The sequence below is a fragment of the Lissotriton helveticus genome, chromosome 9 (genome assembly GCF_964261635.1).
Source record: "Lissotriton helveticus chromosome 9, aLisHel1.1, whole genome shotgun sequence".
NCBI classification, from domain to species: Eukaryota; Metazoa; Chordata; class Amphibia; order Caudata; family Salamandridae; genus Lissotriton; species Lissotriton helveticus.
The window spans coordinates 485,527,351-485,554,554 of NC_136070.1; the positions used below are offsets into that span (position 1 = coordinate 485,527,351).

General features: G+C 43.3%; 1 protein-coding gene across 1 annotated transcript in view; it reads right to left on the bottom strand.

The window, feature by feature from the left end:
* Positions 1–27,204, bottom strand: part of SYNE2 (spectrin repeat containing nuclear envelope protein 2) — a 1,843,566-nt gene that overhangs the window by 744,876 nt on the left and 1,071,486 nt on the right. Inside the window, exons 88-89 of the mRNA XM_078660317.1 lie at positions 19,705–19,860; positions 14,592–14,732 (exon numbers count right to left, since the gene is read on the bottom strand). Coding sequence (XP_078516443.1) covers positions 14,592–14,732; positions 19,705–19,860 — 297 coding nt within the window. The remainder of the gene's footprint in view (positions 1–14,591; positions 14,733–19,704; positions 19,861–27,204) is intronic.

Consider the following 27,204-nt stretch of genomic DNA (forward strand, 5'->3'; position numbering starts at 1 on the left):
AGGATCTTTGCCTCATTTCCATCTTGCAACACTTTTGTTGCCCTGCGTGTCGCATCTTAAGGTACATTGACTCAAAGTGTCGCATTTTAAGAACTAAAGAGAACTAAGCTAAACCTACCATTTAAGTACAGTATTGTGGATTTTTGTCGTTTGTGGTCTTGTGATAAGTCTATATAAAGAATACTTATTTTTTATATAAAACCTGTGTGGTGTCTGCCTCTGAGATAAGCCTGCCTGCTCGTGCCAAGCTACTAAGGGGGTGAGCAGGGATTATTTTAGGAGTGTACCCCCTTATCCTGGCTAGAGGCAAGGGTCCCTATTTGTCACAAGTGCCTACCTGTGCCAACTAGAGAACCCCAAATCTAACAATGCCCTATTGCTATTCTGAGTATTCTGTCTTTCCTTATACCACAATCATATAACCTCCTTTTCTGTCTTCCCCAATATGCTTCAGCAAAGGAACAAACTTCTACAAACCTAAACTCTTCCTGCACTCATACTTCACAAATAAACCTACGGAATGCCTTAACAGGATACCGCAGCTCAGTAGGGTGGAAGCTTTGCAGTGCAAAGATTCGTAGTATGAAACACACTGCCAGCTGACAACCTGCCTCCATTTTGCAGAATTTATTGTGGGGCTACTGTTTGAGTCAGAAAGAAGAACCTTAGTGAATTAATAGAGCTGCACTACAGTAGACTGTGTATAGAGAGAGTATGTGGCACATCTGCCAGAGCTCCCGCCTCGGGAGCTGGGTATCCGGGTTTGAATCTCAGCGTCGGCGCAACATCCCATGATTCTGGGCAAATCACTTAATCTCCCCTGTGCCCATTGACAGTGCCTGGATGCCCTCATGGGTGATAAGTTGTACTATATAAATATACATTCCTCATAGGGGGGCCCTAACATGGCAACAGATGACAGAGATGAGCTGTAAAGATTCTACTTTTCAAGGACAATGCAGGCCAGTGGGTCTTCTACCTCAAAGCAGAAGTCACCACCTATTAAGATGGAAGCGTGAGCCAGCAAGTGGCTCCTTAAGGAAAAGTGACATTCGGCTTCATATACTTCAGCCTTACACCCGGCACTATGTGAATTTTAACTAAAGACAGATGAAGATGTTGAAATGAGAAAACCAGTCTAATATCAGCATCCACAGGTTTAATAACTCCTGTCCAACTACCTGGATTCTGTGGACTATGAATTATTTAAAAGATTCATTGCATACAGTCAGGACGGCTTTGGGGAGTGCGGCCGCAATGGGCGCTGATTGAAGAGTGGGCGCTGACCTCAGGGGAGGCGCTGTGTTTAGTAATAACTTACGATTTTAAAACACCTGTTGCAGAGTTACTTGTGCATCCAGCTTTCAGGCAACAATAAAAATGTCAAGATACCTCTTGTGATTAATGTTCCCGTTAGAGACAGAGATCAGAGTTTTGTCTAGGGTCAGTTTTGACTCGCCATAAAGTAGCACAGAGGGTTAATATGCCTGTTGCAAAGAATGCCTACCGTGCAGATCACCGATCTGTATTTTATGTGGCTAGCTGAGTGGATTACTGCTTTTCTCACAGAGATCCTTTTGTTACCGCAGTTCATAAGACACAGCCCTAATATAGAACAGTGACTGTTAGTGACTGTCATCAAAGACCTGCAGCAAACTGCACAATAAAGGTCAGGACGTCAGGCCCGGACCGGCCATAGCGGGCACCGGGCAATCCCCCAGTGCGCCGCACGGGTGGGGGCCGATTTTGTTACAGGGCCATTTTTGCAGCATAGCTGCAAAATCGGCCCTGTAACAAAATCGTCCGAAAACCGGCCCTTGCAAAGAGCTCGACGCCACCCCCAACCCCGGAGGGGGGGGTGGGGGGCACCGAGCACTTTGCCAGGGCTGGTTTTGGTTCCCAGTTCGGCCCTGCACGACGTTATTTGTTTCCTTATTCGATCATTATCTATTCCTAATGTAGTAAAGTCATCATTTACCATTGCTTTAAAACAAATGAAATGTATGTGAGAGAGGGGTATGGAGTGTTGAGGGGCACTTTTGCCCAGTGGTCATGAGGAAGGGTGCCACCAGTGCTAAAGCCGGCACTGTACTGCATTCACAATCTGAAAATGTTTTACCTTGCATTGCTCTCTTTAAAGGTGATGCTCTGCACATGGTTACATATTTGTAGAAGTGATTGGCACCGTAATTATCACGAATTACTCTAGCACAGTGGGCGAGGTAGTGCTACTGGTTCAAAAGGGCTCACATTTAATGTTTGCAAAAATGACAAGGCTGGGACAATCTCACGGGGCCTAAGTAGCGGATAATAAGTATGTGAATCCATTTGACACTTGATGGCATTCTTTTCACAGATAAAAAGTCTTTGAGTGTGCCGGGTCTGAACAACATCCCCGTGGTAATATACTGCACACAGCACTTTAGCCAACACAAAGAACACGCTGATTAATGAGGCGATCCTGACTACTTAAAAAACATATAAAAGGATCTTGTGGATAGTCTAATTTTTCATGCGGTTCAGATTCTTGAAATAGTTCGATTTTTAGCCAAACTTGGTAAACTCACAGCTTTCTTCTGACGCGTTTTGGTAGATCAAACCTGGGGAAATGTATTGCGTAGAAGGCCAAACGTGAAATGTATGAGTAAAAACCGATGCCTAATCATGTTGATGTTTAAAACTCGGAATAGGAGGTATTTACCACACATGGTAATGGGGCCTCATTTATGATAACTTTTTGTGACGTTCCGCGGTGCAGGGGCCTGCTCCATATTTAGGTGGCAGCACTAAGCCCCTTTGTTTGGCTTAATGCTGCCTTGTAAATATTGTTCCCGTTAATGCAGTTTGCTGCATTAAAGGGGCATGCAATAGGAGTTGCTGGGGGTGTTTCCAGCAACACCCATGGCTTTTTTATACTGCCTCAGATTTACGAGAAATCGTAACTCGGAGGCAGCACACATAGAAAGAGGAAAATACCTTTCTGCCGGAAGGTTTCTCTTCCTGCACAAAAATAATAATCCCCGCAACGCAGGCACCCTTGCACCATGGTGCAAAGGTGCCTGCGTTGGCACACAGCAGCCCATTGTGCGACGGTGCAGGGGAAAAGAACAGGAATGCGCCTTATCTGATAGATACACCACATTGCTGCCATTTTCTTTTGCCGAAGGGCAGCGCCACAGGAAGGCCTGCAGCCCTGCCCTACGGCAAAACCTCATAAAGGAGCCCCATGGGATTTAACATGTGTGGTAAATACTCACTCTGTTCTACCCAATTTGTAATGAGGCCCTTACAGTGATGATGCCAGAATACTTTAAATTACCATATGTGTTCCTGCCAGTGGGTGAGCCTTCAGCCCTCACAAACATAACACCTTGTGCATTTTTAATATATTTGGATTATTATACATCACCCGAAAGGGTCTTGTTTGCACTATGCACTATATAAAACGCTAAATAAATGTAATCAATTCCTTGATTTTTAGATTTAGATTTTTAATTTAGCGCACTTAGGGCCAGATGTAGGTCGGTCGGTAACGGCCGAAAATCGGTATTTTCGGCCGTTACCGACCGGTATTTCAGAAATGGTATGTAGGGCCCTTAATTTTACAGAATCGGTAAATTTACCGATTCTGTAAAATTCCGAATCGGTATTTTTACCGATTCGGTAAATTTGAGATGTAGGTGGGACTCTTCTGAGTCCCACAAGCCTTACAAAATCGGTATTTTACCATCAAATCCAATTTGATGGTAAAATACCGATTCCGGTGTGCATGCACATGTGTGCATGCACACCTCTGCCATATGACAGGCAGACCTGCCCTTGGGGCATGTATGCCTGCCACATGGCACCGAGCCTGTTTTGGGGGGGCCAGAGGGTGTCAAAATGACACCCCCTGCACCCTTGTGAAATTCGGTATTTACCGATTCGGTAAATACCGAATCGGTAATGCCCATTCATTCCTATGGGCTTCAAAGCCCATAGGAATGAATGGGCATTACTGATTCGGTATTCCAGCACATCTGGAATACCTACATACCCACCCCTCAGATTTACCGATTCTTAATTACCTAATCGGTAAAATTTGGTAATTAAGATTCGGTAAATCAATCCTACCTACATCTGGCCCTTAGTGAAAGTTCTCTGTCTATAAGCTGATTATTGGACACTTTCACTGTTTTAATGCATGTTTCTACTTTTTTTTATTATTTGTTCACAATGCAAACGTTTTTATTAACTTTACAATCAACTATAAAAAAATAATTGGAGCGGGAAATCTTTCAGAAAGAGGACAGTGAAGACAGTAAACTTAGCTTTACAGACACCAACTTCTTTTCTTAGGTCCCACTGTCTTTATTAATTCCAAATTTTAAAGAACCCTCAAACGACAATACAGCTAATTTGATGATGAATGAATAAATAAATAAATGAATTAATTAATGAATTCATACAGCACACAGCTATCCGAGAGTGTCCCAGCACTAATGTGCAAACCAACGGGGTGAAACGTTCTCACTTGACATATTTCTGAGAAACACAGAAAGGTGGTTCCAGATCGAGGCTATGCACAGTGAAAAGGACACTCCCCCTTGCATTTTTAAAGCGGGGGACTGCAATCAGTTGACCCTTTCCTGACCGGAGCGTCCTGACGGGGAAGTACAGATGGATGCTCTTTTTCAAATGTTGAGGGCCAATTCCGTGCAAGGCACAGTGGGCAAGAAGTAAAGCTTTAAAGGTAATTATTTTATTGATTGGCAACCAATGTAACTGTTTTAGATATGAAGAATATGAACAAGAGGCACACTGCTGTGTTCTGCACCACTTGCAGGCGTTGAATCAGAAAAGCTGGGAGTCCTTAATGCAGAGCATTGATGTAATCCAATCTAGATAGGATGGATGCTTGTACGTTAATTTTCTGGGGTTCCCAAGGTAAAAGAGGAAGGAATTTCTTTAACGTCTTCATTATCCAAAGCACACTTTTACCACAGAAGAAATGTAGGCCTTAAAGAAAAGCTGATCATCAATTAAAACCCCAAGATTTCTAGCAGATCCCGTGGGGAGGAGGGAGGGGGACCATCTCCAGGCCAGCAACCCGACCAACCAGTGGATGGATGGGACCCAAAAAGAAGGATTTCTGTCTTGTCCGTGTTGCATTGTAAGTGATTTACTTTCAACTACCTGATGATTGTCCTCATACAGTTTGAAAAAGATGACATCGCTTTGCAAATCTGATGCTCTTTCATAGGAAAACAGAAGCTAGGTATCATCGGCATAGGAAATAATCTTAATGCTGTACGACTCCATCAGAAAAGCCAGAGGGGCCATGTACACATTAAGCAGCATAGGGCTTAATGCTGACCCTTGAGGTACTCCGTCCTTGAGGTTTTGTCACTGGAAAAGTATGGTTTTATCCATACTGACTGTTCTCTCTCAGCCATAAAGGAGCTAAGCCATTTCAAGATGCCTCCACCCAGACCAATGTCTGAGAGTTGTTGTATCAAAGTATGGTGACCGACAGTGTCAAACACTACAGAGAGATCTTATGGTATTATGGCAGCATTTTGACCCTGATCTGCTGCCAGCTTAGTGGAGTCTGGTATTTCTAACGGGTCCGTCTTAGTACTAAGATGTACACGATAGTAGATTGTGAAGGGTGAAGAAGATTGTTGGTTTTAATAAACTTCGATTTTTGTCTGACAATAGACTCTAAAATTTTAGAGTCTGCCGAAAGAAGGGAAATCGGTCTAAAATTTGAGCAGACTGCACTATCAGCAGTAGGCTTTTTCAAGAGCGGAAAAACACTGGCCTTTATCCACATATCAGGAACAGTACCTGACTGTAGGGAGGAGCAGAAGAGTTTGAGGTAAGTTGGACAAATACTCTCACGGATCTGTGCCAGAATATGGGGAAGGCAAGGGCCTAATGATAAGTCCAATTTACATCTTATAAAACATGCTATTAACAGATCCTTTTCCAGAGGTTCAAATTTTGGAAACATATTGTTGGGAAGGAATCGGTAGTCAAGGAGAATGCCTCTCCAGGGACATTTGTAGTTGGGGATGCTAGATTAGACAGTATTTTGACAAATGTTTCTTCATAAAAATCACTTAACCTTTGGCATAAGGTTGGATTAGCTCTGAGAGTCGGAGATCATTCTTCATCGTCCATAAAACAAAGAAACAGTTTTAAAAATCTTCTGTAAACTACTATTAGTGTTACTTATCTTCTGAGTATAGAAGGCACTTTGTGCTGCTTTGATATTGTTGTGATATTTCCTTAAGGATAGTTTATATGCTGTTTTATCTTTATCCTGATACTGTTGCCTCCAGATTCTTTCTAATCTTTTGCAATCCTTTCTTTCAGTGGAGAGTTCAGGAGAAAACCAAAGAGCAAATGGTATACGCTTCTGTCCCCCTTTAGTTTTAACCAGGGCTACAGTGGCCAAAGACAGCCATTGGTTCAATGTTATGGCATCCTTATTGTTTTCTCCTGAAAGTGCAGGTCTGAAGAGTTCTAGTATATCCAGAAGATAAGAAATTGGCCCTTTGTGCCAAGCTCTAACAAGAGAAGTGCTACTCTAAAGTTACTTCTTCAGCCGTCTGGGAAGAAGCCAGGCAAATGGCATTAGGAAATGATCTGACCAGGTAACCTCCACCACAGCATCTGTCATAACAGAAGTGTTGGAAAAAATCACGTCATTCGTATGCCACACCTTATGGGTATGTCCCAAAATTAACAGTGATAGATTAAGAGAGGTCACCATCTCTAGGAAGGATATTGCCATTGCTTTCTCAATGATATCCAAATAGAGATAAAGATCTCCAAGATCCATGATGCTAGTAAAAAATGACTACATTGGGCGCTATAACCTGGTTAAATTAATTAACAAATTCTCCAAGATATCCAGGGGATAGTATATTAGAACTCAAGCAAAGGGCAAACTGGTGGAAGAAGATACACAAAAGCCTAACGATTCTGTCCTCAGTAAATTCTCAAAAATGATGTAAGAAACAAAAAATGCCTAGCAAAGATTCACTGAGATAAAGCTAGCTATATTCTACTGTCAGAGCCTACTAACAATGGTATTTTAAATAAAATATTTTTATTTCTAATGCAAAAGAAAAGGTTATTCAAATGTTCCACTGTAGTGGATCATTGAAAATGGAAAAAAGAAAAATATCCTACTGATCAATTGAAAATTCTTAAAGTGTAACCGCCTTTTGAAAAAACACTAACAACTGAAACATGTCTGACAGAACATTTAGACATGCTATATCTGAATTGCAGCCAGTGGTCAGATACAGTGGCTATGGTGAAATCATGCTGTTCTGCCATGTTTTCGCACAAGTGCTCATTAATAGGAATAATTTCAAAAGTAGCAGCAAATGCAGCTGTTTTGCAGAGCACTGGCACACTCTAGTCGGGGGGACAGTCTGACGTGACCCTTCTTGGGATACTCATAGCACCCCGACTATCAGGAAAGATTATGAAGGTTTCCATGAGGGTGGGTGTAGTACTTGTCTGAAACCAATCTCGCAGGTCCCCCTGCTTCCCTTCTCAAAATTCAAGCGAAGAGTTCCGTAGGGCTGAACTTGACAGCAATACAATTCACTTAATGCTTGCATTTTTTCCATGAAGAGTTTGCCGCAGCTCTAAGGAGTACCAGCTCCCAGGCAGAGGTCATAATAAGACCATATCCCCATTCTTGTTCCGCTCGATATCCCATCTAGAGGTGTTCAAGTTATATACCACTTCCTTAGTGGTTTATTAAGTTTTCTGAAGTCTTTATTGTTGTTAAAAAAACACATTGTTTTTCATCAAATACAAACAATCACTGATACATTTAGAAACAATCTCTTTTCTCGAAAATACAAAATGCTTTGTTACAAAAGTGACTTAATGTTTCTTAGTATACTGGTGATTTAATTCAACTGCTTGTATCCACCCTGTGTGAATGTTTTGTCCGATTTTTCAACCTTAACCTATGGAACTAATCTGGGCTTTAGAGGATTTCTTATGGTGAGTGATATAACACTTCATCTATGTTGGTTAAAGTAGTCTGCTAAGGACCATGCAGTTGGTGTTATAGAGCACTATCTACAGTATGCTGCACTCTCTTTTGATTTACATTTTTCTGTCAAGATGTCTTTTATTATGAATTATTGTCACTCTGACTACTACCTAATCTGATGGCTCTTATTCTGTAGTTTCGCCTTTAAAGACTACCATTACCGTGTCCCATGCGTGTGTGATATCAGGTTGCTTCATCCCCATTTTTGTATCCATATGCAATAATGTGCTCATGGATTCTGCCCACCTCAATACTTCCTTACTTCCTGTCTCTGTTTGGAAAATTTGTAACCACTATTGGTTTGCCGCCAACAACAGTTTTCTGTTTAATTCATGTGGGGCCCAAGTCTCACCTAATCTATTGGGAAACTGATCTCCTATATAGCGAGTCTAGGGTTGCTGAGCCTGGGGCAGCCCAGGTGGTACCCCATTGCTTCAGAGCCTTCCTACTGGGTATGCCTCATGATGTGCCACTCGGGCTCCTTCACTTGTCCTCTGTCTGTTGCCTAAGGCCCACAAGAGTAGGGCACTCTTTCTACGCAGTGTATAACTCCTCCCTGAAGGGACCCCCTTCTTGCTACCAAGGGGTCAGCTCAGACAGGTTCCCGCGAAATGTTTAAAATCTTTAAATCATTGATTACACCACCGACCTCATTGGCCGATCCCAACAAAGCGCAACTACGTTGTAATGAGCTGGCCACATTTTTCTTGGAAAAAGTGATAAATATCTATTCCTCCTTCCCCTACGCCCCCACAGAACCGGCTACTCCTGTGGGTGAAGACATGGCGGAGCTCAAAGAATTTTCTCCCATGGATGTCTTGACTACTCAGGGACTGCTTAAAAACTTAAAATCCGGGTCCCCATTGGATCCAGCACCCCCTACGATTTTACAGCTGGTATCGGAGACGGTGACTCCACTTATTCAGGAGGTGATAAACTCCTCACTGGCCTCTGGCACGGTGCCCCCTTCTTGGAAACAAGCCAGAGTAAAGGCTCTTCTAAAAAAATCAAACCTTAACCCAGATGACTGGGCAAATTATCGGCCTATATCCTTGTTGCCAACAGTCAGTAAGCTTGCGGAAAAGTATGTAAATGCCCAGCTCTCTGCATTTCTGGAGGAAAGGAATGTACTGCACCCTACGCAAACAGGCTTTCGGAGCCTTCAGGGAACAGAGACCGCCCTTATTACGGTGGTAGAGGAGACTAGGAAGATCCTTGACACCGGCTGCAATGCCGCCATACTTCTCTTAGACCTCAGTGCGGCATTCGATACCGTGAATCACAACATCTTGCTGCAGAGGCTGAGAGAAGTAGGGGTTGGGGGGCAAGCGCTCAATTGGCTGTGTTCCTTTCTAACGGAAAGGACCTTCACGGTCTTTGAGGATAACGCTTTTTCACCCCAAATGCGTCTCCAGTGTGGTGTTCCCCAGGGCTCCTCCCTCAGCCCTACCCTATTTAATATCTATATGAGGCCTTTGGCTGAGGTGATTCTGCCCTGGGGAGTACAGCTGGTGACGTACGCAGACGATACGCAATTGATCATCTCACTATCGTCTCAGAATGCCCCCTATAAAAATCTCTCCTCTTGTCTAACGGATATCCACGCATGGATGGAGACATCCTTTCTTAAATTGAATGGTGCGAAAACAGAGGTAATGTTACTGGGACAGAAGCCTCCGTCCACCATTGACAACTGGTGGCCACCTTGCCTTGGACAGCCCCCCCCCACCAAAAAGCCAAATCAAGAGCTTGGGGGTCTGGCTCGACCCTGCCCTAATCTTGGAGTACAGGTGCGCAAGGTAGCAGCGATCTGTTATGCCTTACTGAGACAACTGAGGAAAACCATTAAACTCCTCCCGTTCAGTTCCAGGAGAATACTGGTACAATCCCTGATATTATCGCGCCTTGACTACTCCAATGCACTCTATCTGGGAGCTCCACAAGGCGCTATTAAAATCCTCCAGACGGTCCAAAACTGTGCCGCACGTCTGTTACTGGACATCCCATGACGGACCTCCGCCAGATCTGGTTTGCGCCAGTTACACTGGCTTCCAGTGCAAAGGAGAGTGGAGTTTAAGTCCTTGACCACGGTACATAAAGCTTTCCATAAGACTGGCCCCGTACTAATTCAAGCCATGTTCTCCCCCTATTGCCCTCAACGGACCCTCAGATCTAATAATAAGAATCTGTTAGTGGTCCCTAAAACAAAAAGAACACGTACGGGCGGGAGACGCTTTTCGCTACAGGCAACCAAACTATGGAATAGTCTTCCTGATTCCATTAGATTGGAACCCAATCATCAAAAATTCAGGAGGCTAGTTAAAACTCACCTGTTTGCCTAACTTTGTGGATGAATGAGCAAAGGGCGCCGGGATGCCTACGGGTAGCTGTGCGCATAACAAATGTGTAATTCATTCATTCATTCCCTAGTTTGATCACTTCTTCCCTGTAGATTCCAGAGCACCCCCCTAAGCCTCCTTCCATATCGTGGGAATTTCAGAAGCTGGTTTCCAATGCTCCTTGCCCCTCCTCTTCTTGGCAGACACCTGGACCACTGTTTCAGGCTCCAGGTGAGTTTAACCCATGAACAATGATGACTTCTCCCATTGGTCAGCACTGCACCAAATCCCTAGGACATTTGATGGACTCATAACAGCCCATGATAAAAACCCTTCAATGAAACATCCAATTATGCCTCGCATCAGTCCTCATTTGTCCATAGAATCAAACCCTGATAACTAGTACCAAACTTAAAAGCTACAGTACAGACCCTTTATTAATCCTCACACTGAGGCATAACATAACTTACGCTTTGTCCTGGTTCATTTTTCCAGAGTTTTATCTAGCGTGAACTTGACCCGAAGGTATCAGTTATCAGAGTGCTTTACATGAGCACCTGTTACGTTACACAAGGACACATTCATTTTTGTAAGGCACGGGGAGATTAAGTGATTTTCCCAGAATCACAGAATGTTGAGCGTCATTCCCGAGACTCGATCCCGGTTCCCCAGAATTGAGATCGACCGCCCTAGCCCGTGAGGCCACACCTCTTCTGAAAGCACCTGCTCACCTGATCAAAAGGGAGAAAGAATGTGCACACCCTGACCTAGTGAGTACTTGTAATTGAAATAACATTTATGTAAAAACGAATAGATCTAATCGATAGCCTCAAATTCCTACACTTGAACCACAAAAAAGGAACAATCAAGGAAACTGCCTATTGACCAACTGAATGGCTTAATGTACCAAGAAAGAGAGCATTTTCAAAATGTGAATCTTCCACCTTAAAGAGGACTCTGGTGGAAGAGACAAAAGACATCATAGGCTTTCACTGCTACACAACACTGACCCCTGTGGTTGATCCAAGACAATCAGACATCTAGCACTTACAAAATCAAGAGCAGAGGTTTAACCTACTTAATGTTTAATGTACAAATGCACAAAATATATTACCGCTATTGCTAAAAACAAGGACTTTATTTGTGAAAGAGGAACTCAGAGTGCAGACATAAACTTGATATGGAAAGGTGAAAAAGTGCAAAAACAATTGTTTGCACATGTGCATCTTTCAATAATACAGCCACATGTTTGCTGCTTGTGTGAAGTGGAATGGAAGCAAACGCATGTTCTCCAACTACTGTGACAGAAAGATGTATTCTCCCACAAAAATGGGGATACATGATAGTGATGGGGTATGAAAATTATTAAATTTAAGTGCATCAAACAGATTTTAACAAATAAACCCTATTCAATTAATAAAGATAGCAAAGTTGTTTTGTAATTTTATTGCTACATAAACAGTGACATCACTTGAGCTACAGATGCAGTTACACACTGGTAAAGTTAAACAAAATTCTTTTTTTAGATTCCTATTATGCAAACATAAAACAACTAATTCAGCCCCTATTTAAGGCTAATGTACAAAATTCTGAAATGTATATTGTTTTTGTTGAAATTGCAGTGTCTACAAAAAGGAAAAGCCCTCAAATATTTTCCTTCTATATTTTACTCTGGAGCTCCACTGGCTCCATTCTGCATCAAACATGCAACGAAATTGGGCATACTGTGTTTTTTTTAGCGTGAGTAGAGTGTCTGTGACACAGCCCTGAACTGAGCAGAAATATGGCTAGCAAAGGAATCAAAGAGAATAAAATCATCTGTCTACTTACAAGATTATCTTGCTCTCTAGGTATTGGTAGTCACCGGCCTTGCACTCGAAGCATTAAATCCTAGGCCAAGACACTTTCCACCAGAATATCGAGGGATAAATGTTGTGGGGTCAAAATATCGAGGCCTAAGTATCGAGATCCAAAATATTGTGAAGGCAAGTATTAATAGTTAAGCATAGGTTTATTAGACCTAACTTCACGAATAAGTACCTTAACAATATAAATATCTTCAGAGTATTTGAAGTTAAGAATAGCAAATCAGTACCCACCTAAATAAGCTTACGTTCATGATATATTGCTTCTCCATTTTTTGGCTCTATGGAATTTTTCCTGGATATTTTGACATACAATCAAGACAGCACATGCAGACATGATCAGTAATTAAGGACATGCTGTGTTGGTGACTGGCACTTGTCTCAAAAATGCAACCTGCTGTGTTAGTATTCATGAGGAAAGAGATTGTATGGCCCTCTGATATTTTACATTTTACAATCCAACTCATTAGTACATCAATTGCATCGCAAAATGCTGGGCAGGACGCTAACAGTCAGTGAGCAACTGTCACCTCCTGTTTGAGACCAGCCTAATGAGGTTGGAAATCAGAATGGCCATTACAAAATTATTCTCTAACATAAACATGGTGTCCTGTAAATCAATCACCAACATATTGTCCCATTGGGTATAGATTATCAATTATTACCTTCAATGAGAAGATATTTTTTTAGGCGTTGTTCGGTACACAGGGGCAGATTTATAAGCCCCTAGCGACACTTTTATGCTGCAGTTGCATCATTTTTTGTGACGCAGCAGTGGAGTAAACAACGTGAGATGTTTCACCCAATTTACAATGTGACCCTTCTAGGGAGATGCATCACCTTTGTAAAGCCCTGTGCCACATCATACCTGCATCAGGGATAATGTACGCAGGGTGGAAATTCGCACGCAAAAAGCCACATAGAACTGACACAGTGAAATTTATAACATTTCCCTGCATCACTCAATACCTTAACTTCATCCAAATCCCTACGCCTGCTCGGACCAGGCGTAAGGAATGATGCAAGGCTTTTTAAATGGGACTCACCTATCTGTTGTGGCACATTGCTGGAGTTGCGTCACTTTCATGAGCAACTCCAGCTTTGTGCCACTTTTGCGCGAACAGATGTGTCAGAATTTCTGACGCATCTGTCTATCCTTGCGCCATGGTGAGCTGTTTTGTAAATATGGCGTATCCATGTTGGCGCAAGGGTTTCGTATGGAGGCATAAGGAAACTAACGCATCTGTACAGATGCGTCAGTTTCTTGTAAATCTGCCCCACAGTATTTATGTCAGACTGTATTCTGACCATGATATTTCGGTACCATATCCAGTGGCGGCTGGTAGTGAATGGGGTAGTGGGGTAGGAGGGTTTCAAAATGTAAAAAAAAACACTTACCTCTTCTGCCGTCTCTCTTCGTCGTCTCTCCGCTTCTCTTCCTGACTGTGAGTGCAGAAGAAGCAGGAAGCACACAGGCTCCCCTAAGTAATTCACAATGCTGCAATGCAGCATTGTGAATGGTCTGAGTGCCATGGTTCAGCGCTCAAACGGGGACAGGGAGTATGTGCATGCTCTCCACCCAGGCTGTGTATATCCGCCTTGTCAAAAACGTGCAAAGTGCGCATGACTGTTTGGCTAGCCCAAGACAGCCGGCTAAACCATCATGTGCACTTAAGTGCATGAACCACTCCTCCTCCCAATGCCACCCGCTCCGTCCTAACCCAGCTCTGCAGCAACGAAAAATCAAATGATAGTAACTACGTTATTATCATTTTATTTTTCCCTTTTCCACTGCTCTGAGAGCAGTGGGCAATGCTCCTACGCCTTAGCAGAAGAGCCGCCTCTGACCATACCGCCCAGTGATACATCAAGCCTGAAGTACAGAATCTGCAAGAAGTTAACCTTTGTAACCTTGAACAAGTTACAGTTACAACTGAATATATTCATTTTTAAGCTTTCATAACTCCCACCCCTCGTAAACCACTTCGAACTGACCACATCCCAGGGGACAAGACAAGCTGCGATTGCTGAACATCTTTGAGACATGTCTGCTTCGGGCTGATAAAGACGCATTTAAAGTGACAGGTACTTTGAGAGTCTTTTCTTCGAATCACAGAGGTCAATACATTGATGAGTTTCTGCGAACATGTTGCTATCCACACCTTTTGTTTGTCCTTTATGTGTGTCTTGAAAATCTCCGAAAAGGGACCACAGGAAGCAGGGATTAAGATGAACTTTGAAAAAGCTGCTTTTCTGATCATAAGGAAAGGTCAACTTTTTCACAACGGCAAATCTGATTCGAGGCATTAATAACCTTACCTTTTGAATTTCTTTGGCTTTAATGATATTTTTGCTTTTTTGTTGTAACATATTTTCAATCATTTGAAGGCCAACGTTGATCTCCTCCACTTTTTGTTTCATTATATAGTGAGGTGTGCTCTTCATGGCTTCCTCTTTGATCTGTTTCAAGAAATAAAGTGTTGAAATCACCGAACTGAACAGCTGCACTAAAACTGAATACGCTTATGGCTGCTTACCTGACCAGAATTAAACTGAGTTTTTAATGTTCATGGCTAGCCGTGAATATTACAAACAAGTCCTAGAAAGAAAATCTCCGAAAAATACATCACTTCCTCCCACTAACAGGTTTAAAGATTAAAAATGCTAGTTTTATTTCCAGCTAAAATCACACCAAACCCATTTAGTTTCTTCTGCCAAATATATCAATATAAACCGAGACAGAGAAAGTGCTAACAACAGTGTCCACCAATAAAATGTTTCTTCATTTGCCAGTAGAGAGGATCACTGGAATTATACATCAGGGGAGGAGCAAGTTAAGCGGCAAGGAGGACCAATTTATGTGGCAAGTACAGGCAACGTATGCGGCATAATGCAGCGCATTTTGTGAGTGGATTATTTCTTTATTTTGTTATTTTTGTGTATCGTAACACTCACCTCAGTAGTGAGAGTTAGACAACCAACTATATACAATAACTGAAAGACGATCAGTTAATGTTTGTGAAGGGCCTTCCAATGCTCTGAAACACGTTGCCACTTTTTAAGCAACGTTTGATCCAGTTGGGCAAATTTTCTTTTTTTTTTGTTGCAGCAAACCTATAATTTTGCTCAAAAAGCTGATGCATTGCATGATTCCAGGATCCCTGTCTATAGTGTTCTGATTAATCTGGTTGCTTTTGGTGGTACTGCATTGGCGACAGTTGGATAACATTAATGTATAGATATCAGTAAATTGTGGTTACAGTTGCCTGACATGGCATTTTAACCCCTTCAGCGCTCGTGACAAGGTCAGCTCGTCATGGGCGTTACCTGCGCTACGCGGATGACGAGCTGACCTTGTCACATAAAGCGCGATTTTTGAAATCGCAGCGCGCAGCGGGAAAACCGCTAGCACGCATGCGGTTAAAGCAAATTACTGCATTGGTATCTTGAAATTCGACTTTGCAAAGAAACTTTTGTACAGAGGTTACACAGGTTCAGCATTACAAAGTAACATAAATTGGGATCTAGTACCAAGAAAATGCAACACGAAGTGCAAGGTGATCATGTAGTTTAAGTGTCATGGTTCTTTTATGGTGACCACAGGCCCACAGCCCTTTATTTTAAGAGTGAGGCAAACGACAACAATGAAATGGCGTACTTTCATGTTTTGTCTAGAACTGCAGAAGGCTGAAGGCATTGTAAATGTGCAGGAACACGCCATTCCTAAGAAAGGGCATGACTGCGGAGAAGGACCTTTCCTACTTTCACATGTTGCTACATTCAGAAAGAAGCATGAATTAAGGAGTTTTCATTGGTTCTTGAATTGGTAATCCAACAATCAGTGGAACAATGGTGGAAGGATTTCTTCAGATTCGTGGTATTCAGATCGGATAAGGGCATAATGTTCTTAATGAGTTTTATTTGGAATAATGAGAACTTGACTGCTGTGCTCACCTAAAAGTTGGGGAGTAGGTCAGCTTCACACATCACTCCCACTTTTTGGGTGAGTGGCAAAGAGACCTATTTTGCCAGAAAGGTGAGAAGGTGTCTATTTTCTTGTACAGGTGAGGGAAACTAGGGTTTCTCTTGCAACAATTGACTTAGTTTGAAGGTTTTTTCCCCATTCATGTCTTGAAGTCCCCAGCACACAGCGGCAAACTTGCCCTTTTGTCCAGTGATTCATAGGTATAAGTAGGTTTTTATCATATGAGGGGAAGTGCATGTGGTGCAAATAAAGGTCATCCAAGAGAGGTGTCTGCAAATGTTGAAACACAGGCGTGGCAGGGACATAAGCAAATGCTAAGTGGAGGAAGCACATGCTGTGGGACTCCACAAGGCAATCTCTCTGGGGTAGAGGGCTCCAAATTGAACATTCTGAGGAAGACTGAACAGGAAACACTATAAATAAGGGCATTATCTTTATAGTTGGGCAAAATCAGGCTATCCAGTAACATAAGGCGGATGACCCATCCGCCCTTTTTAGGGTACATAGAGACCCCATAGACTCTAAACAGGACAGGCAGGACATGTCACACATCTACCAAACTCTAAATGACATCCTAAATTTGCTAGCTGTATTTTGCTGTTTACTGCTGCATATTGCCTGCGGCTGTCACCCGACACCTTGCACAAAGACGGTTGTACAGCAAAAAAAAAGGGACCACATAGTTTAGCTATGTACCATCATCCATAGATCCACAAGGGGGAATCGAGAAGAATGTTGGCTTACATTTCTCCATTACAACCTGAAGCTCAACAACTACTGTTATATATGGAGGTGCAATGCCCCATAAAATGAGCTGAGGCCTTGAATTAAAAGTCTAAAGAAGTCGTCAAGTAAACATGCACGGGTGCTAATTCAACTATCATACATATATAAGGCATACATTTAAGAGACCGTGGGAAATCAAGCAATTCATCCACAAAGTCAAAGAGTGCCAAATATTTAACCAAATGTATGTGACCAAATCTTTCCTTGAAGTTCTCATTAAGAAGCAGTTATCAAGAAAGTCTACATGAAATTATAGATGATGCCTAAAATGTAGGAATATGACAGACTATGACGTCCTTGACTATTTCTTAATCTTATTTCTTGGATGAAGTTGTAAACAGTTTGCAATAAAAGGAAGTGGATATTGTCTCCTTAAGCATTTATTGTGGGCCTAAAATTGGGCTGTCACCAACGACTCTAGTCCTGGTTGGAGTCTAGAGAGTGTGTGTGTTGAACTGGACTTCTGAAGTTCAGGTTTATCAAAGCATTTCAACAAAGACAGTAGTTGTGCTGCTAATTTCTTGTGTTTGGAGATGACTTTCCATTCAGTTGGCTGACTGTGGGGCAGTACCTTTTAGAGACAGCTGAACAAGGGAAGTTGTTTTTCATATTTGGTGAACTGACTGTTTCAGGGCTTTAGGAAGAGTTTTTGTTCGTATCCAGTGGTTGGTCAATACTGTCATTTGTATGATTATGGTGCTGTTTGGCTACAGTACTTGCAACGAGGACGGTGATTGTGCTGCTAATTGCTTTTGTTTGGAGATTACTTTCCCTTCAGTTGAGACAAGTCTTTGCCCTACCATAAATATCTTTAAGGAGTTGTTGATGGCCTCAAAGATCTTGGCAGGAAAGTATTAATATTTTGCTGCAGAAATCACTTTGAGATAAAAGGTGCGTGCATACTAAACATCTACCTTTTTCTTACAGTGTCTGCCTGTGCCTCTGATTTTTGTCAAGAAGTTTCCATTTTTCAGTATACTTGTGTAAACTGTCTGATTGGAACTTCAACCCCTTCACCGCAGGGCTAAATCCTCCGTGGCGCTAGGCGGAGGGGGGCGTATGCAGCGCCACGGTGCTTGTGACTAGTTCGGCTCGTCACGATGCAAGGTGGCGCTGTGCTCATGACGAGCTGAGCTTGTCATGAGCACGCCCGTTTTTCAGAACGCTCAGCACAGCGGGGAAATTAGCCCCGCGTGTGAGCGCTGCGCGTGTCAGAGCACAGGGCAACCGTGCCTCATGACGAGCTGAGCTCGTCATGAGCACGGAAGGTGTTAAAGTGGGGGTGGGGGTTTGGGTCAACTGTTGCCCTTCTGGAGGAGGAAACAAAATGCAATCTCCTTAACTTAGCTGAGAGCCGAGGAAGGATTAAGAGACAGCTGGTTGTGGATATTGAGCTGCCTGATGTGGTATGTCCCATGACTTGGAGCTGCTGGAGAGGTGGAGGGTTTAGATGGTATTTTTGCAGGATAGGAGTGGCTTTTTACAGAAAAAAAGTGAATGTTATGGTCTGACCAGATTACTGTGAATGTGGCGATTTTACTGGTGCTGTAGGTTTGTGTCAAGGCAATAAAACCTTAGTGTGAAATTATTTGTTTGACGGAATGTCTATATTAAGATTTCCAATGTATCAGAAAATCTTTCAGGGAGGATGGTTCCTCTTCTAGCCAGAAGTACCAAGGTGGTAGAAAGTCCTAAGGTAGTAGAAGCACTGAGGCTTTAACAAAAGCTTTTTAAATATAGTGTAACAAATTATTAGACTAACACATTGGATAAGTTGTGGGAGCAATATTCAGGTAGGATTCTACAGTGGCCATAATGATGTATGTTAAGCCGTAAGCAAGGGCTGATGGTGGTAAAGTTGTAGTCAGGTTTAGATACTGCAGTTTCGTGTACTATGGCTATATATTGATCTCACGAAGGTAACCTGTTGATATGGGTGAGGCTGTAGTTATCAGGGGCAATAGGATCAAAAGGTGCAACTGGAAGTGCCAGTAGACCATGTTTGTAACAAGCAGGCAAATTGTTTGTCCGAGGCAGATGGTCGATGATAAAGGGCTGTTAATGAAAATGTTTGTTATTTTAAAGGAATAATACAGTTACACTTCACACTTATGGTGGTAGTCTAACAATCATGGCCCATTCTATGTATACACTGAACTCGCATATCCAATTGTTTGCCATCCGACGATTTTGATTGCTTTCCTATGCAGTAAATAAAATATTAAACATTAATATTCCTGGGAGTACATCATTATAAGAGGTAAACCTTTTCTAATCATGTCAACGTACTGAAATTAGCACTTTATACATACAAAAGCCACGTAAATAGGCATATAACGTATGTAAAATATGTATTTCTCACTCCTTTGAAGATTAAGTAAATTCATAAATCAAGGCAGATTAAGGCTCCACTTCTACACACAGAGAGGAGTGCTCCGTTACTACAACTTCACTTTAATTATGCACTTTCTGCAGTAACATAGCGCAGTACCATTCCAAAAACCCCAAGGGATTTTAGTGTTCTGTGGTAGAAGCGTGCTCTTTTTATTATCTTCTACTAAAGATGTTTTCTAAATATTGACATAAGTTACACACATTGCAAAAATAATTAGAAACATAAAGACAATGCCAAACCAAAGCACAAAATAATGCTCTTTTTACCTCCTCCTCCAGATCTTGCATGCATTTTCGACATTCCTCCATTTGGGCTACAATCTCATCAGGTACATCTACAGAGGTCTTTGAGTACTTGGTTCGCTGTTGTTCCATGAGTCTTTCAATGTTTACCCTCTCTCCAGCGATTTTCGTTTGAAGCTCCTAGAAACATAGAGAAATATTGAATGCCCTTACAGGATCAAAACGGGCTTGGACACTTAAACAAAAAAAATCTAATAATTATAGAAATATGTATATGCCCAACCACACGTATACTTCTCAAGAGTACCTTTGTATGGATCAAAAGTTCCTGGATATCCAAATACACCAACTAAAACAGGTGCTGCATTGTTGAGCTTCTTGACTGATGCCAATGTATCTTTCAAGCAGCAAGGCCTAATTACATGTTAATGTATTACAGTAAGGGAACCAGATAATATTATACAAAGACCCAGAATTGGATCCATAATTGTGTAATTTGAAGGTGCCACGAAAGCTGCCTTTATCGTTTCTCCTTGGTTGTGGCAAAAACAGGTTTCCAGCGAAAGCTAAAAGCATGCATATATTTCCTAGCTTTCCAGCATTAATGCCATGACAATGAAAAGCCCTTTACAGATGCAGGAGTGTCCGCTTTCATGTAACTGTATCAAGCAGCAGAGTCCAGTTCCTTTCAAACCATTCAGTTTGAAAAATGCAGCTTTTGGGTGATAAAAGTAAACCGACTAAGAGGTTTGGGATTGTGATAATGAAACAAAGTTTCAAGTCTTTCTTATGCGCCAAACAACTATTGACAAATCAAACAGGTCTGGCAAGTTGATGCAATGGTTGTTTTATACTTTTTAATTGCAAACAAATGTACACAATTTTAATTTAAAAAAGTATTCACCGGTGCATCTGTTTTCTAGTGATGTTTCTAAACAACAAGCCTTCCAGTTGTGTATAGATTTTAATTAAAATTGTTATTTTTATTATTAATGAGGAACAGAATAAATCACCATCTAACCGAGCACTCAAATCGCAGGCAGCTATGTTTAAAATAAGGAGTGCAGGCCAAATAAATATCTGGTATTTAAAGTTACTGTAATAAATAAATAAAATTAAAAAGTGTGTTTTGAACCAGCTTTGCAACTCAAGAGAAATTGACTATTTTTAGGTGGATGTGAAAAATGTGCACAGGCTTTGCACAGACACTCAAAGTGGAGGGATACAATCTCTAAAGTGGGCTGACCAATTACCCTACCCCAATGCTGTGGTGGGCAAAAGCAAACCGTGTATAATAATTTAACAGATCAATGGACGAAGCTCCTGACCAACCCCATCTGTGTGTGTGTGTGTGTGTGTGTGTGCGTATGTGCACAAGTGTGCGTGTAGGTGTGTGAGTGACTGTTAGATCTGGGGGTCTCTAGTTGGCAAAGGTATTCACCTTTGTCGAAATAGGGACCCTTATTTCTAAGTCAGGATAAGGGAATTACACTCCTTAATAACCCATGCTCACCCCCTTGGTAGCTTGGAACGAGCAGACAGGCTTATCTCAGAGGCAGTGTGTTAAGCATTTGTGAATATACACAGTAGTACAGTGATAACACTACAGATGGACACAACACAGGTTTTATAAAAATAAGTATTCTTTATATAGACTTAAACACAAGACCACAAACGACAAAAATCCACAATACTACACTTAAGATTACTTAAAAGATGATCCAAGTTGCTTAGTTCAAGTTGTTGGTAAATGCAACCAAGTTCTCAACAAAGTACCTGGATGTGATACGCAAAGTAAACAAAAGGCTCGCAAAAGGGGAGATGCGTCGGTTCCGTGATCCGGGGGAACGGTTGTGTCCTTCCTCAATGCTTGCGCAGAGTAGGGGACTCGTCGTGAGCCTTACCGGAGCGAAGGTGATGTGTAGATTCTCGGCTTGAGGGACCGTTGCTTTGCGCAAGATGGCGCCTTGATGCGATGTGATTTTTCCGGTTGCGATGCGAGAAGATGGTGCTCTTGATGCAGCAATGCGATGATGATGTGATGACGCCCTGGCAGCCTTGCAACGACTCTGTGCTTTGGAGCCGCAACAGGCCCTGCGACATGCTTCTCCGGTGATGCGATGGCGACTCTCTCGATGGCGTCACGCTTCTCCGGTGATGCGACAGCAGGCAGCTTCGATGAACACACGCTTCTAGGGAGATGCGACGAAGGCTCGCTTCTCTGGCGTTGCCATGATTTCAGCTGCGGTGGTGACACGCTTCTTCTCGATGCGTCGCGCTCCCAGCGGCACGCAAGTGACTGGAGTCAGAATTCCCAGCAAGGAAATTCAGGAGGGAGCTGGAGGTGAAGTCTTTTGTCCCTGAGACTTCAGCAGGAGGCAAGCACAGTTCAAGCCCATGGAGAATATTCTGTAGATGAAATTCCTTACAACGTTCCTTTTCCTTTCCCTTGGCAATGAAGCAACCACTGCAGGCCAACCCAGCAAACAGCACACTGGCAGAGGGGCAGTCCAAACTCCGGCAGCTTCCTTGGTTCTTCTCCTTGGCAGAAAGGTTTCTTGTCCAGAAGTGATCTAATTTCTTGGGATCAGGGTCCCAATACTTATACCCCAAAATCCTTTGTTCTCTGAAGGCAGAGATGCCTCTGCCTAGTTCAAACCAGTTCCTGAGCACTTTGTTTACATGACTCTTCTTCTTCCTTTCACTGTGCAGGGCAGAGACATCAGACGTCCTACAGGAGGTGGAGCCAGCACAGGGGAGAGAAGATACAGCTCTGGAGCACTCTGTTGACATGATTCCTCCTCTCCTTTCACAGTGCAGGGCAGAGACATCAGACAAGCCACAGGAGGTGGAGCCAGCATTGTAGAGGGAAGGTCCAGTCCTATTCAGGTCCCAGGTGCAACTCCTCCCACCTATCTAGATGCAGATCTGTCTATTTACCACTGGACTGCCCCAGCCTGTCTCCTAGAATTCCCCAGCCCTGTCACTCACAAACCCAGACAAGGAATACACAACCCAGCAGAGGCAGGCTCAAATGGTTAGGCAAGCAAAGACCTACTTTCTAAAAGTGGTATTTGCAAATACAGAATATTAAAACAAACTTTACTAAAAAATTTATTTTATTATTCTGAGTTCAGGCATACTAAACTCGAATTTATTCTGTGTTCCCAGAGTCAGTTAGGATTCTAAGCATCTAATAATCTAGCTGCTCATTCTGGCCTATGAGAACAGGTAGCCTTCAATAGTGAAAAATGAAAATGGCTGTAATTCACTATTAGAACATACCACGCACATCAGAGCATGTCCTACCTTATACTTACAATGCACCCTGCCCTTGGGCCTATCATAGGGGTGTCTAATATGAAGCCACGGGAAGGTTTAGGGACTGGCAAGTGGGTGAACTTGGCCAAGTCAACATATCAGTGCTAGACTGCACACAGGCCTTGCAATGGCAGGCCTGAGACACACTTTACAAGCTGCTTCTGTGGGTGGCACAACCAGCGCTGCAAGCCCACCAGCAGCATTTGATTTACAAGCCCTGGGCACACATGGTGCACTATACTAGGGGCTGAGAGGTAAATCAAATAACCCAATCATGGAATAACCAATTAGTACATTAATTTAACATAGGGAGCACTTGCACTGTGGCACTGATTAGCAGTGTCACAGTGCCCAAAGTATAAATCCAGCAAAAACATATCAAAATAGAGGAGGCAATCCGTCAAAATGGAAGGGAGACTCACGCCAATGATGCCAGGTCTAACAGTGACTATATGTGTGTGTGTGTGTAGCAAGAAGCTAAAGCGGGTTTAAAAGCCAGATCTAAAAACTCATGCTGTGAGGATGTCATCATACATTCACCAGCAATGCTGCTAGCTTTCCTGCTCCTCATTATGGTTCGGGGCAAGGGGGTTAATAACTCGTGGATTACCACCAAGGAAACTAATTGCTGCTTGATGCATATGTGGATACCTTTTTACACGTGCGATGTACCCAATCTGACTACTGTTTCTTTTATGTAAGTACGACTTTTTGCTAGTTTTAGTAGCTGGTTTTTGTGGCTGACTTCAACTACTATTTAGGAAAAAGATTCTAAATGTCACTAAAGACTGTTTAAAACATAGAGCTATCCATCATCGAGGTCAAAGCCACCTTTCATGTCACTTCCACTACTCATATGATTTTGTTAAAATTACACCACTGGGTGCAATGTCTATTCAGATTGAAGGTTAGACTGGAGGATACAATATTCTATTGTACCTGTCATGCTTTTGTTATCAGTTTACATGTGAAAGATTTGTAAAGGTCTTTCAGGTTTTCTTCATGGTTACTTCTGACAAAAGCATCTTGACAGTCCAGAATTCCTGAAATATGTTAGAATCAAAATGCAAACTATTTGATGATTATAGCAATATTTCAGATGTGCTTCTCAGAATTACTCGTGAATGAATTCATAGGAATGCATAGGTACTTCGCTGTACATTATTAAATACTTGCAGTCCTTTAAACATTAGTTTAAAACAATTCAGTGCAGAAATTATTTGCTTCTTAAATTTGTATTCTATTGTTTAAGATTAACGATCTTTTAAGCATTATCTAACTCACAGCATGATATTTACACAATACCAATGAGCCTCAAATTATCTTTTTTGATAGTTAAACATCTTTGACAGAAGTGTACCTATGGATGATAAAGTCATGTTTAAAGGGACACTAGCACAATCATTTTTTCTCATTATTTAGGTCGTGTATTTAAAGTCAGTGAAGCTAACTGCTAAAAATGTGTACTCACACAATGGCATTTGTATGTGTGCGATTTAGATGAGTTAAGGCCATCTTTTGGATCAAAGTGTTTGCTCCTATTAAATCAGTATGATTTGCTCACTCCCATTTTTTCCACACTGAGTTCCCAAAATCTTTTTCTGAACACTCCAGAGGCCTCAGATTGGCTACTAGGGCAAAATGACCCAGGGCTACAGGCCCCCAATGCCATCAATCCCCTTTGATAAGGTTTTAAAGGCTTTTTTTTTTGCTGCGCTACACATTCTGTCCCGATTGGACCCACAATCTAGTCGCCTTTATTCCAAGAACCATGTCTCGCTTCCTTCACTTTCCTCTAACCACAATAATCCCTTTCCCACAATAATTTGCAGGGACCACTGGACCCACCATTCTGATTGGCCAATGAGGGAGAATGACCAACAGGCACATACCTTACAGGACTCCACAGTAAAAAGCTTATCCTAATTTTCTCAACCGCACACATTTTCTGCCCTTGTGTCTGTCTTTACCCTGCCCCTCTGAACTGTCCTCACGGGGTTTGTCATCTCTTGCTTCCTCCCTCCATTTGTCTCACACCCAAACCCAGCCAGAATCCACTGCAGGTCTTCTAGAAGGCTTCTAAATTGATGGCCTTGTCAAATGGTCCAAATTTCCACCTTCACGAGCAAGACACTCAACACTTCCATATTTGTGCATCTGAAAAAAGGGTCAAATGAGCCCTTAAACACTTTTTGGGACTAGAAGTAAATAAACCTTTAAGAATCTGTTATGTGTCCTTCACACTTGGGGAAAGCCAATTTGACCTGGGTTATGACAAATCAGGAGCACAGATGACTTTGACATGATCACCTACAACATTACCTATCAAAACTGACACTTCAGACTTAAATGCAACACATATCAGCATACCTCGCCATTCACTATCATGTAGCCCCATAACACATTACACCAGAGTATAAGACATCCTAAACCGTAAAATAGCCAGCACCATTGAAGCCAAACCATGTTGCAAATAACCACATTTCACCACCCAACATTTTTATTCAATAGTCCATCTTTGTAGACCACACCATAGAGGTTATTGTTTGCAGGCCTCAGTACTGTAGTATATTGTTTCACTCACTATCAATCAATCAATCAATCAATCAATCAAATCATTTATATAGCGCACTACTCACCCAGAGGGTCTCAAGGCGCTGGGGGGAGGGGGTCCGCTACTGATCGAACAGCCAGGTCTTGAGCTGCTTCCTGAAGGCGAGGTGGTCTTGGGTCAGGCGAAGGTGGGTCGGGAGGGAGTTCCAAGTCTTGGCGGCCAGGTAGGAGAAGGACCTTCCTCCTGTGGTGGTTCTTCGGATGCGGGGGACGGCGGCGAGGGCATGGCTGGTCGATCGGAGCTAGCGCGTGGGAGCGTAGAAGTTGAGGCGGCTGTTGAGGTATCCTGGGCCTTGGTTATGTAGGGCTTTGTGTGCGTGGGTGAGGAGACGGAAGGTGATTCTCTTGTTGACCGGGAGCCAGTGCAGGTCTCTCAGGTGTCCGGAGATGTGGCTGCGGCGGGGGATGTCCAGGATGAGTCGTGCTGAGGTGTTCTGGATCCACTGGAGTCTCTTCTGGAGCATGGCGGTGGTTCCGGCGTAGAGGGAGTTGCCGTAGTCCAGGCGGCTGGTGACGAGGGCCTGGGTGACCGTCTTCCTGGTCTCGGTGGGGATCCATCGGAAGATCTTACGTAGCATGCGCAGGATGTTGAAGCACGACGAGGAGACGGCGTTGACTTGTCTGGTCATGGAGAGGGATGAGTCCAGGATGAAGCCCAGGTTGCGTGCATGGTCTGTGGGTTTGGGTGCGCTGCCCAGGGCGGGGGGCCACCAGGTGTCATCCCAGGTGGAGGGTGCGGATCCCAGGATGAGGACCTCCGTCTTGTCCGAGTTCAGTTTCAGGCGACTGTTCCTCATCCACTTGGCAACGTCTGTCATCCCTTCGTGTAGGTTGGCTCTGGCGGTGACGGGGTCTTTGGTGAGGGAGATGATTAGCTGGGTGTCGTCGGCGTAGGAGATGATGTTGATGTTGTGCTGGCGTGCGATGGCTGCGAGGGGGCTCATGTAGACGTTGAAGAGTGTTGGGCTGAGCGAGGAGCCTTGAGGAACGCCGCAGATGACTTCGGTGGCCTCTGATCTGAACGGGGGAGGCGGACTCTCTGTGTCCTTCCGGCGAGGAATGAGATGATCCACTCCAGTGCCTTCTCCTGGATTCCGACGTTGCTGAGGCGCTGTACTAGGGTGCGGTGGCAGACAGTGTCGAAGGCCGCGGAGAGGTCCAGGAGGATGAGGGCCGCTGTTTCTCCGTTGTCGAGCAGGGCTCGGATGTCATCGGTGGCTGCGATCAGGGCGGTATCGGTACTGTGGTTGGCCCGGAAGCCAGACTGCGAGAGGTCGAGGGAGCCGTTCGTCTCGAGGAAGGCGGCCAATTGCTTGTTGACGGTCTTCTCGATGACTTTTGCCGGGAATGGGAGCAGCGAGATGGGGCGGTAGTTCTTGAGGTCGGTGGGGTCGGCTGATGGCTTCTTAAGTAGGGCGCTGAGTTTGGCGTGCTTCCAGCTCTCCGGGAAGGTCGCGGTGTCGAAGGAGGTGTTGATGATGTCCCGCAGGTGGGGTGCGATGACAGCGTCGGCCTTGTTGAAGACGTGGTGAGGGCAGGGGTCTGTTGGAGATCCGGAGTGAATGGAGTTCATCGTGTTGACGGTGTCTT